The sequence below is a fragment of the Diospyros lotus genome, chromosome 9, assembly GCF_014633365.1.
Source record: "Diospyros lotus cultivar Yz01 chromosome 9, ASM1463336v1, whole genome shotgun sequence".
NCBI lineage: Eukaryota > Viridiplantae > Streptophyta > Magnoliopsida > Ericales > Ebenaceae > Diospyros > Diospyros lotus.
In genome coordinates, this window is record NC_068346.1 from 34803507 (window position 1) to 34816609 (window position 13103).

Below are 13103 nucleotides of genomic sequence, written 5' to 3' on the forward strand. Positions count from 1 at the left end.
GTGATCGAATGCATTGAACTAAAACCTTATTCTTTTAATGGGTATTTTTGCTTTGATTAGCTGGAGGTTTTGTGATTTCTTTCGTGGGTCAAACGTTAGTAAACAAAGTATTAAGCTGATTTGGAAGGGAAAGTGGTAACTGTTGTTGGATCGTTCAAAACGAGGAGCTGATTATTCACTTCCAAAATTCCAAGCAAAGTCGCAAACCATTTCCTTTCGGGCAAATGCGAGGCCTTTCGTTTCGAACAATCTGTTCTTTTTTTGGCAAAATCTTATTCTAATAATATTTATCTATGAAAATTATTCAAATCATCTATTATAAAGAGTATTCGATCCCTTGCTTGTAAAATGAGTCTTACTCAATTATTCAATTATTGAGTTTCGGCTCTAATCTTCTCTTCTTATAAATATTGTCTAAAAGTCAATAATAAGAGTTTTTTACTATATTTTTGTTATTCAAAACTCGAGTTCAAATGCTTGATCATAAAGTTATAAATTATTTTTCAAGGAAAAATTTTAATCTAATGTTTATGTTTCTTATTAAATTTTTATTATTTAAAACTCATGAAAAAGTTCAAGCATTGGATCACCAAATTATAACTGTTCTCAATGTGAAAATTTCAATCTATCGTTTTGATTTCTTACTATACTTTAAAAATATTTGATTTTTCAAAAAATTAAAAACTTACTAATAAATAATTTTTGATATTATTTTATCAAGCACTCTCTAAATTTTACCAAACAAACTATGCCCTAAACCACTCTAAACAAACCCACAACTCTTTTTAGCATTCGATTGTTCAAAACTAAATAGATCAAATTTATATTAAAAAATGAACTGAATCGATAGAATAGATTTTCAAATCAAACAAATTAAAAAAAATAAAGTGCAAACACAATATTATTTTTTATATTTTAGTTAATTTGATTATTTTTATTTTTTTTAAATTGAATCGAATTAAAATAATCGAAATTGTCAAACTTAAAAATCAAACCGAATCAATATATAACATAAACTAAATCAAATCAAATTGATAATTTTAATCTATTCTATTCAATTCAATTCAATTATTTTAATTTAATCCAAATGTCACTCAATCTACTTTTAACCCTTATTAAGCCTTTGGGCTGGGGGGTGGATTGGCATGAATGTATAGTTTTATTACTCATGTCTTGGGAGTCGTCAAACCTAATCATCAATGTTGATAGCCTCAAGCAAACAAACCCTATTTCATATCATTGGGCATATATAATTTAAACTAATGGTGTGGCTCGGCTTGTATTTGTATAAATTAATTAAAACATATATTTGATCTTTTAATTTTAGTTTTTATAAATAATATTTATATAAAGATAAATAATTAGTATTAAATTAATTTTATGTTAAATGTGAATTTTTTTAAAAAAAATCACTTTATCGATAGAATTTCGTAACACCAAAATGATATATTTATTTATTTATATAATAAAGTAAATATACAAATTAGCGAGTTAAATTTTTCTCTCAATTAAGAAGATTGTGGGACACTCTGGCATCTAATAAATAAAAGTTAAAAATTATTATAATAATTGATAAGATTGTAACTTGCATTTATAATAAATATTAATGTAATAATGTTACATATAAGATTACTATAATTCCACATTAATATTAACACCATATAAAAAGATTATTAATATTAAGTTATTGATAATGTATCTTTTTCTCAATGATTTTTCTCAAGGATTCGGTTATTGAATCAATAGAATTATTCAAACCATATAAATTAAAACTATGTTAACAATCAAATCAAACCAACCAAATAGATTCTCAAACCGAAAAATCAAAAAAACTCAATCTACCAAAAAATTTAAAAAAAATAGAAAAACCAAAATAATGAAATGTAAAAATGATGTCATTTTTAATATTTCAGTTGATTCGATTGTTTTTTTTTAATACATAGATCGAAATGAATCAAAATAACTAAAATTGTTAAATTTGAAAACTGAGCTGAACCCAACTGATAATTTTGGCTGATTCGATTCGGTTTAATTATTTTAATTTTATGATTTGTAACATATACTCTGTTTTAAATGTTGGTAATGATAATGTGAAAAGTCTTGTCAATATAATTCATTACAAATGTTATTTTGACACTTAATCGTGATATTTTTAATAACACACGTACATTAATGCACATTACATATGAAAAAAAAAAAACTAAAAATAGGATATGCCCTTAATTTAACTTTTTCTTAACCCAAAAAAGTAGAGGAAAAAAAAAAGCAAAGAAAAAATGGAGTGCATATTTGGTTGTGTTTTTATTTGTCATGAATCCAATTACATGGGAGCACTCTTCCATGTTAGAAAGCATAGAATGTTTTAATAAACATAATTATATTGGGTTTAGGCATAATTAAGGGGCATGAACATGGGAAGCATGCTTAATTAGGTAGTTGAACTTATTATCCCCATCATGGGATGGGGAATAAAGTTATAAGAAATGTTAGAAATTATATGAATTCTTATACTAATAGTATAATTAAAAGGAAAGATATTTATTAAAATAGTTCATAATATAGCAGTATATTTGTCAAAAATTTATGTGTTCTTAACGAGTATGGATGACTTGTGAGTGAGTCGTTGACTATATCTAATGAGCTTACGTAATATCAATTGAACCATCTCAAGTGATAGTTTGATGGGTAGTGTAAGTTGGACATATTGTCTTATGAGTTTGAGATTGTTGGTTCGAGTTGTGGTCGGTCTCACCATTACTTTAGTAGCCAAACCCTATATGTTGCACAAGCACAAGAGGAAAATAATTGATAATACAATAAATCATTAATAATAAAAAATGACTTACGTGACCTAATTCATCTGTGAAAAGGTCAACATCTTGTGAAGTGTATTAAAAGTTTAGGAACATGCAATTTGAGCAGAAACCTATTCAGATGTATGCTTAGTAATACTACATTGGAATGTATCTGTGGAAGACTCTTTGATTTTTAGGTCAAAGTCGATCAAACTAACTAATAAAAGTAACAAGAGTATGAATTGGAGGAGTATTGTAAGATATCAAAAATAACTTAAAAGGGGCCTTTGCCTTATTATGCATGAGAAAGTATAGTGAAGTTAGACTCACATCACATGTGATTAGAATCAAATGTGACTTTATCCTCAAATCTAACATCTTTAATTTCATTGACAAACCAACAAATCAAATGCAGAAAGCAAATTTTGCATGTGCCCATAGTCTGTTTGTTCACTGCTTTTCTCTATCCCTCTCTTTTCCTTTAAAGTGTTGTAATGTTTCCTTCCATCAGATCAGCTTATGGACTCACTCTCTTGCTTTTGCCAGAGAAACCCCTCTCAGAAAAAAGTGCTTTTGATCCAACTCAAAGAAGAGCAGGATAAATTGTTCCCTCCCTTTCCCCCCAAACCACCACATGGCTTGTTCTCAATCTTTTTTGTATTTTTGTTAAAGGAGAATGAAAGGTGTTAAAATAAATAAAACTTAAAAAAAAACTCATATATGCACTCGTCTTGATAAAAAATTCGTGCATTGAGAATATTCTTTTTATATTTTGATAATAATTTTGAGTTCGATCGAGTCGTCTTATTAGAAGAAAATACCCCCTTTGCCCCTACTTTGAGTAGGGGTAAAGTGGGTATTTACTAGTTTACTAAAGTCTCCTGCTTCTTTTTTTTCTTTGATGGATCTAATCAGATGGAACTTTCACTTACAAAAATTGCATGGTACTTATCCTCTCCAGAAGGAGAGAAAAAAGCCAATCTTTTTGCATATTGACTATCATATATATGCTTCTGTTTGTATACTCTTTAATTTTGATTTGGGTAGTGGATTTAGTGGATGCCCAGCTCTTAGTGGGCCCAGGCAAGCAACAAAACAAGACCATAAGGAACCAAAAGAAAATATATACATTTACATATATATATATATACACGTATATCTTTCACATCTACAAAAACACGATTAAGATAGTTTAATTACTTAAGGAGAAAATCGATAAAGGCATCTATAGAAAGAGTGAATGAGAAGATTAAGAAAAAATTTGATGAAAAATTGTTAAGTATGATATGAGCTAATAAGGGTTAATGTCACAAACTAATTGGCATAATCAGACTAAGGCTTATCTTATACTAAGAAGTTGAGTTGAATAAGAAGGGTTGGGCACCGAGTCCTAGTAAGAGTTAAAAGATGACATAATGTTAAACTTTCAACTTTCATCAAAGAAAAATAAAAGACAAATCCAGTCTGTGGCCAGACAAAGCAAGCTACTTTAATTTGGCTGTTTATTATATTGTACAAGGATATCAATGTTTCATGCCACTACTCAACCAAGGCTGCTTTTATTTCTGCAAAGGAAAGAAAAGAAGAAATTGGAAAGGCATACATGGATAGATGATTCTCTCCACTTTCTTAGAGGTTCAACATTTTCAGACTTCATCCTTCATGCCAAAGGAATCTCACCTTTCTTCATACATCATTGCAAAACTCTCTCCCCCCCCCCCTCTCTCTCTCTCTCTCTCTCTTTCTCCCTAACTGTTTGCTTGGCATTAAAGCTCCATTGGGATCCCTCTCCCAATACCCAGAAACAAACCTAAAGCTCTATTTAAAATGACTCAAGGAATTTCAACTTACCTCTTCTTTTTTTGCCTCCCCTTCTGCTCCTCTGGTTTGTAAAGTGGACATTCTTCATGTTTTATTTGCTACTGTTTCAATAGTAGTTGGTATATTCTGAATTCACTTATGAATATAACTTGCTGGTTTGCAGGACTATCCTATGAAGCAAGTTTCCCAACCAAAGCAGTGATCATTCCTCCAGAAAATGATCCAGCACCGGCAGTTGTCACCGTGCCATCATCGACCAATCCTGTCACCATAACACAAGTTCTTGTGCCTTTTCAAGATCCTGTCAATTTGCCGGGACCAGCCACCAATCCGGTTACAACGCCGGGAACAATTCCAGGGGCGCAGCCAGTCACCAACCCGGTAACAACTTACCCAGCTCCATCAGCAGGAGTGCCCTTGATGACAGCTCCTCCAGCTGCAGTAACCGGTGATCCTGCAGTTTCAGGGCAGGGCTGGTGTGTGGCAAGGAGTGGCACACCGGAGGCTGCACTTCAGGCGGGGCTTGATTATGCCTGTGGGAGTGGAGGTGCTGATTGCGCAACGATCCAGCAGGGCTCCAGCTGCTACGAACCAAACACGCTCGAAAACCACGCTTCCTACGCCTTCAACAGCTATTATCAGAGGAACCCTGCTCGATCCAGCTGTGACTTTGGAGGGACAGCCATGATAACCAACGTGAATCCAAGTAAGGGCCGCCTTCTTTCACTCTGTTTCTTACATATGGATAGAATCTGTAAGATGCTCCAATGGATCAAACCTGTCTCCTGATCTCCTCCCATGTAAAACCATTTGCAGGCTCCGGCACCTGCATTTATCCATCCTCATCCTCATCCTCATCAGGTCCATCTCCAATGGCAGGGACGAATCCATCGCCAACAACAGCATCGTCATCAGTACCAGCATTACCTGGGTACAGTGTTCTAGTAGTAATCTATGCTGCAATTTATTTGGCATGGACAAAATAACACTTGCCTTTTTGTCTTTATCAACTCCATTTCCAGCTTCAGTCCTCCTCCCCCAGTGGTAAGTACAGGCAATCCTCCTGCCTCAGGCAGCACAGCAGAGTTCTATGGAAGTCCCCCCAGCATTGCCTCTTCAACATCCATGGCCCCCAGTTTACAACCCTTCATTGGCTGCGCCATTCTAGTAACATCTCTAGCCACGGCAAGATTAATCTCGGTCCAGTAGACGCATAATGTCACCATGGACAACCGAAAGATCAGAAGAAGATCTAGGCCATTCCAGACCATACAGATCGATGGTCACAAGAAGACAGACACAAGTAGTGATAGTGAAGGTCTTTAGGAACAAATATAACAGCTATATATCCTGCTCAGACACTAGCCAGTTTTCTAACAAGTGAAGATGTGATGCTAAATGTAGTGCCTAGGTTGAACATTGTACGTATGAAGTATTGCTTTCATGTTAGGTTGCAAACATGTGTGTTATTATATGAAGACAGCCAAGTTGGGTTCTAGATAAAAGGGTTTCCAATCCCCCCCCCCCCCCCCCCTTTTTTTTTTTTTTAATTCTGATCTTAGGGCAACTTTGTTTATCAATTACAGCAAAATTACTGCACATTATCACTCTCAAGGAGTTCGTACCAGGGCAAAGTAACAGCTAATTGCTTTAATGCCTTGCAAGTATGAAAGATCCCATCCTAGCAGTGGTTAGACAGTTTTGATTTAAATATATTGCTGTGCATTTCAGCTAAATAAGTGCATTATGAAGCAGGCAATTCCTAAGGTATCCAGGGTAATGGTGCCCTCTACCTCCAAAGTGTAAGTAGTGTGACACCACACTCTTACCCCTTATTTATACAGGGCAGGCACTCTTTTTTGTAGCAGTGCCTTTGAGAAGCTCAGAATTTCAAAAATTAGGGTTTTAGAGGTGAAGATTCTGAGATGTCAGTGGTCTTAGTGGGCCCCTGCACCCCTTACACTTGGTGCCTATATCCAGCATATCATAGAACTTAAAAGGAAAAAGCACAGCAGGCCCGTTGGGCCTGCCCGGAAGGCCCATTGGTCAGGCCAACAAGTCAAGTTCGGCCGAACCTTAGGGTGTCATGGCACAATGCAGGCCAGCACAACACAATCCAACCCGTTTTGACAACTCAAGTCTCAACCTTCCTTGAATCAGACTAGGGTTGAGTATTTCGTTCCATTATCAAACTGATTAAAATGCTGAAATTGAAATAACTAAATTGATTAAATAAATATAAAAGTTGAACAAATCGAAAATCAAAAAAATCGAACTGATCAAAATAACCAAACAAATACGAAAAAAAAGTCAAACTAATCAAAAAAAATCCAAAAATCAAAAATAAGTGTTACTCGAGTAACAACAACTTTTATTCGATTAAATTTTGTGAACAAATGTTAATCTAGAAATAATATTCAATTACAAAATTTATTACTCAAATAAGAATAGGTGTTACTCAAATAAAAAGAATATTACTAGGTTAATAACAATTCACTCAATTAACCTTCATAATCAAATTTTTATTCAAAAATATTATTAAATTAAAAAAATATGCTTCTCAAGTAAAAATGATATTACTCGATTAAAAAATCTCTTCTTCAAGTAAAAATGATATTACACAACTAAAACATTTATCTTACTCGAGTGAAAATGACATTTTGATTGATTCAGTTGTTTCGATTTTTTTCAATACAAAAAATAAATCAAATCAAAATAATCAAAATTATTAAATTTAAAAATTAAACCGTATCAATCCTTAACTTGAACCAAACCACACTAATAATTTCGATCAATTATTTTATTATCTCGGTTGAACCGAAATTTGCTCGCCCGAAATCAGACCATTTCTTTAGTACTACCTGCATTCACTTGGAGGATATTAAACAGAACAATTTTCCTAAATTGTCATGTTCCAGTAAAAGTTGGAATAACAAGTAGTAAGAGACACCAACCTCGGAGATGACCTTAAATGCCATGTGGATCCTCTTTCTCACTCTGAGATTAGAAATCTGAGATCCATACATGCAAAGATAAGAGATCCCTTGGAATATGAGCACTTAAAAGAATAAATGGTTGTCATTTGGTATTTCAACATTATAAAAGCAGGGATGTGGGACTGCCCTACCACAGCCAAGAAATGAACCTAACGTGTACTTCCCACAGGCAACAGCAAAATTATTAGAATTTGACTGGACTTTGCAAGAAAGGTCACCCATCACTCATTGCACCTAATAATTCATTGAAAAAAGACATGATTAAACAAATTTAGCTAACCAAACCGTATGGAGATGATTTCATTGGAACCAAAGCCATTAAAGTCAACTTAAAATTTGGAGCAACAAAAAAAGGGTCTCTGCTGGGACACATGAATTGCCCATAAACAGCTGTGAAGATCCAGACCCCCAGACCAGTATTTCTACAAAGAAAATGGCATCTCCCGCCGCTTTCTTTCATCTCCGGATACTGACTTCCTATGAACTGTTGATATTTTGTACAAGGATATCAAACTAATACTAATTTACCGCTTCGAGAACATGACCAATATCAACATGGACATAGAAGCCACAATTTTGAAACCAGAAGTTTCCCAGAAATTCTGCTTCTCTGCACCTGCATCTCTACCCTGACCCTGCTGTTTTGTTGCTAGCTGGTCCCTGAGTTCTTTAAGAGCTTTGTCCCGCCGCTCACCCATCTATTGCAATGGGGAAAAAAAAAATGGAGCTGAAATGTAAATGATGTACCCGGGCATGCTATAAGGAGCATTACTCAATGAAGGCAACCATGATGGAATGTTGAAGCATATAGCTAACTAACATGCCTCATAAGGTTCTCATACGTACTGAATTTGAAGCATATGGGATGACAAGCAAATGAATACATCCGAAAGGTCAAATGACAACGATGTATGCATTCGTTTTTCAGAATCAATGAAACAAAAATTTAAAAAAAAATGACATAGTTGATAGTGGGGACATTACCCTTTGGAGCTTCCGTGTCTGAGCCCGAGCTTCTTGCAAGCAGAATTCCAACTTCATTACCCTCTTTTTTAACTCTTGATCCGTTCTCTTATGTTTTTCCAACTGTTGCAACAAGAAAAAAAAAAACTCGTGGATAAACCAGACTTGCATATATTATGGACAAACATATATCCAAGATATTGAACTGAAGAGCAAAAAATAGAACTTAGCAACTAAAAACAGAAATTTACCTGTGATTCCAATTCCTTGGTTTTGAGCTTCCAGTGAGCAGACATCATCCTGATCTCATCTCTCAGTTTGGCTATTTCTTCATCCTTTGCGGTCAAAAGCCTATTAATATTTTCAAAGTTTTTTGGAGAAACCTCATCTAATATTTTCCTTAGTTCACAATCTTTGCTTGCTCCAGAATTGGTTATGGCTTGCATGATATCATGCTCGATTCGGAAAACTTCATCCTTAAGTTGTTTTTGAGAGAATTCTCTTGCTTGAAGATCTTTCTGCAGAAGATCTAACTGCTCTCCCAGCCTAATAACACGAACCTCATGCTCTTTTAACGAACTATTCCTCTCATTTAATTCCTTTAACAGTGTCGAACACTGATCTTGAGCCGACTGAGCTGATGCCGCACTTGCTTCTGCAGTTGCTTGAGTGGCTAAAAGCTGGGACCTCAGATCATCCAACTCCTTCAGATGCTGCACAGCAATTAGGCAATTATATTGAAGATCAGAAATGAAGCAACACCTTAGACCAATTGTTATAGGTTATAAAGTCAATGCCCAGCAATTATTATATGCAGCATCTTCATCAGTATCAAATAATGAATGCAGAAGTGCATATAGTAAATGTGAAAGTAAGACCAATAAGCTAGTAACATACACGCAGCAAGCACGAGCTCAAAACGGGTAAATGAGACATCTACACAAGTAACATTAATGAAGGAAAACACTTCCGTAAATTAAATTCCATAGCTGGTCTTCCTTCAATAGAAGTAAAAAAATTATGCTTCTGAATCTATAAAATAAAATTCTACGAAACAAGAACGCATTGAAAAATTAATGATCTAAGCATTGGATTTTTTTTTAAAATTTGATGTGAATTCATGGAATTAATGATCTAAGTACAGAGGTCATAAATACAAACATTAAAATGATATTTATTGAGAATCATAAAGAACAGAAAATTAAGAACCAAAATGAGTTCATGTTTAAATTTATCATAGAATTTATCACCATGTCTTCTTTTTTTTGTGTGTAAATCTATCACCATTTTTTTTTTGTGTGTAAATTTATCACCATGTCACTAACATCTATACCAACAAGTGTTACTACAAGAAAAATACAAACTACACAATATTTTTTTCTGACACAATAAAGAAGCCTCGGTGCACATTGTATACACTTTCTGCTAAATTTGCCCCATAACGCTTGCTCAGTTCTTTGCAATGGCAGTGTTCAAAATTTAACTTAGAAATATCCATCTCGGAATAAAACTTCAAACAGAAAATAGAATAAGCAGTATTGTCTAATATTACTGAAATTCATGAATTTTGTTAAATTCTTCCGCTCGCCAAAACAAAACTCAAATAGATAATAGTTAAGAGGAAATTTCAACACCATGGAGTTTTCCCATTTACCAGACAACCATGCTAGTCCCACATTGACAGCCTAAGTCTTTCTTTCCAAGGCAATTCTATACAGGAACACTCCACGAGGTTAATCAAACAGTAAAGTCATCAAAAAGTACTCGGCCAATCCCACCTTCTTCAGGCATGGAATACATCACACCCATATATCATAAGCTCTCCAAAATCAGTAGAACAGTTCCATTACAAAAAATTCTAGACTGGGGAGTGGGGGGGAATGCATGTACCAAAAGCAAATCATTGCAAATTACAAGTATAATGTAAAATGTTAGATATTCAAAAAAGATGCATCCCCAAAACAGGATCATGGATATTTTTAGGTAAATGTCAAAAATGCCCTAAATTTGTAGAAAAAAAATAAAAAAAGCACCCGCAAACAGCTGCAAACTGTCTTGTTCTACCCAATAGAAAAGGCAGTGCCTTTCAGCCATTCAAAGTGCTAACAAAAACAATAGTCTATAGCACTCGTTAGGAGCGATTCAAAGATCGGTATTTCGTCCTCATGTTTGCGGGTGTACCTGGAATTGAAACTGGCTACTAGGTTCCTGATTTACCTCTTCTGCTATCGTGGTGGGGCCGAATAGCAGGGACACTCATAATGATATGTAATCCAAAAAAAAATAATAATAATAATCTGTATATCGGTGTGAAACTTATATAATACCCAACCAGCCAAAAGACAAACAAGAAAAAACAAAAGGGCGCCTAAAAAGCAGGGCACCATATGCTTTCAGTACATTAAAGCCTCAAAACAGCAAGATGCTGCAGACATGAACTCAAGCAGATCACTCGAGCAAAATCAACCAGAAACCTTAATCATGGATTAATCACCCAATTCATCAGATCTAACATAAATTTGAAATAAATCAATAAGTGAACAGAAGCTCTCTAAAGGAGTGAACAGATCAATATTTGAATGAAATAGTAGAAATCCTGCAAAAGTTCCAAGAGGCACCTGTTCGGCAGTTGATGATTGTGCTTGAAGCTGCCTATTTCTTTCCTCCAAACTCTTCTGCAGTCTACACATCTCGTCCTCCATGTTCTTGGCTTTTGTCTCGGCTTCCTGTTAAATCCCCCAAAGATCAGATCAAAGGAAAGCCAAACCAAAAATTTGACGGCCCACAAACAAGACAACCTTTACAGAGATGAACAAAAAGATTGAAATGATTTCATTTCACAAACAAAGGCATAAAGAAACAAATCACTTGCCTGTCTCGTTAGGGTTTCGCGAGCAAAAGACTGCTCCTGAGAAGCGAGACGGCACCGAACCTCCTTGAGTTCCGCCGCCAGCGACACGACGTTTCGCCGGAAGCTCTGCTTCTTCTCATTCAGATCCTTCAACAACGGGTCAATATCTTTCCCCCCTGAACTCGCCATCGCCAGGAACACTAATTCAAATCAACACACATATTCGGTGTGGTACTCCTTTGACGAAGAGTCGAACCCAGATTGTAGGCGAAGCTACAGCCACATCTCTGCATGTGATTGGAGTAGTTACGCGTTCAATACGAGCATTAATTGTGACCTCTAAAAAACAAAAGAAAAGAAGAAAATTTGAAATACAGTAATTTTCAAGAACAGTAAATCGGCTTTGAAGATTTTAAAGTGAAATTCAAAAACAAACCGAGACGGATAGTCTCTTGGAGAGCTTCTAGGCCACATATTTTCTTCCATAAAGCCGCCATGAAATCACAAAAAAAAACTCGATTCTTAACAAGCAAACAAACACTAGCTGCAGTTCAATTTTCTACCTGAACAAGCAACAATACTTCCAAGAAACTAAGTCAACATATATTGACAAACATATAAATATTCACATAATATGTATATATATAATAATACTAACAACCAGATCTGTAATTTGCATGTAAGCATATAGATACATAAAACAAACTATATATTCTCAAAGATCACCAAACACAGCATACATCTGAACATATATACAAATAACAACATAATTCCAGGCTAGAGAATGATTGAGAAAGAAGAAGGAAAGAACACATGCTGTACCGTACAGGTGTTCGATTGACGATAATCAAACAGCTCCGCAATCGCGTAGAAGCAGCGATTCAAAAAGATAAGATTGTATATAAGGACAGCGACAAGCAACGGAACAGAAACGAAGGGAGAGCAGTCGGATTCAACGGCGGAGATCCATAAGCGGCGTTCGATCGGACGGAGAGGAGGAGAGGCGAGAGGCGGAGATGGTGGGCGTGAGTAGAGGCGATTCCTGCAATCAAGCTGCAGTATCTGAAGAGGTTCGGATTCGAGCGTTATTCGAAGGGTGGGCCCGAATCGGAGGTCCGAGCCTTGGGTTCGGAGATGACAAATTCCGAGCCCGGTCTTTGACTTGAGCGCGGCAAATCCAAATTTTGGACTGGTAGATGCCTTTGACGACGTGGCTGCGTAAGGACCGTTCGATATCTACTGATTGAAAAGAGATAAAAGTTAAAAGATTCCGACGTGGCCTAATCATATGACGCCGCGTGTTTCGTGCACCTGTTCAAAAACAACCTTTTGTTTTGGGTTGCCTTTGATGTATGGACGGACATGTCTCAAAGCAGCCATTTTCAAATGTCTCAGAATGTTGTTTCAGTGTTTCTCAAATCTTTCCTATACTGAAATTTTAAAAATATTTTTAAGTTATTTTTATAATTTTATAATCATTTTAATATCGTTTTGTAATATTAAACAAATATCAAAAACGTGTTTCTGATTTAAAAACTAACCAAGTTTTATCTGATAATAATTTTCTTTTTGTAAATTTAAATCATAGTTGGATGATAGAATTTATGTTATTTGAATGTATTATATAATTATTTTTTATTTTTAAATTGAATAATTATCTTTTATAATTTTTTATAT

At 35.0% G+C, this 13103-nt stretch overlaps 2 protein-coding genes across 6 annotated transcripts; one reads left to right on the top strand and one right to left on the bottom strand.

Moving 5' to 3' along the window:
• Positions 1-4368: 4368 nt before the first annotated feature.
• Positions 4369-6121, top strand: LOC127809969 (PLASMODESMATA CALLOSE-BINDING PROTEIN 1-like). The gene is made up of 4 exons (XM_052349177.1): positions 4369-4680; positions 4780-5322; positions 5433-5547; positions 5639-6121. The coding sequence occupies exons 1-4, from the start codon at positions 4623-4625 to the stop codon at positions 5823-5825; spliced, it is 903 nt and encodes a 300-aa protein (XP_052205137.1). The 5' UTR covers positions 4369-4622; the 3' UTR covers positions 5826-6121.
• Positions 6122-7882: 1761 nt separating this feature from the next.
• Positions 7883-12474, bottom strand: LOC127809967 (nuclear envelope-associated protein 2-like). 5 transcript variants are annotated; one of them, XM_052349174.1, is made up of 6 exons: positions 12254-12474; positions 11448-11713; positions 11194-11301; positions 8827-9288; positions 8597-8698; positions 7883-8310 (listed from the first exon to the last, which is right to left on the bottom strand). In XM_052349174.1, the coding sequence occupies exons 2-6, from the start codon at positions 11613-11615 to the stop codon at positions 8137-8139; spliced, it is 1014 nt and encodes a 337-aa protein (XP_052205134.1). In that variant the 5' UTR covers positions 11616-11713; positions 12254-12474; the 3' UTR covers positions 7883-8136. The 5 variants fall into 5 exon arrangements, with proteins under 5 accessions (XP_052205134.1, XP_052205133.1, XP_052205132.1 ...); XM_052349173.1 differs by having other exon boundaries at positions 12249-12474; XM_052349172.1 differs by lacking the exon at positions 12254-12474 and adding an exon at positions 11863-12156.
• Between the last annotated feature and the right edge of the window lie 629 nt (positions 12475-13103).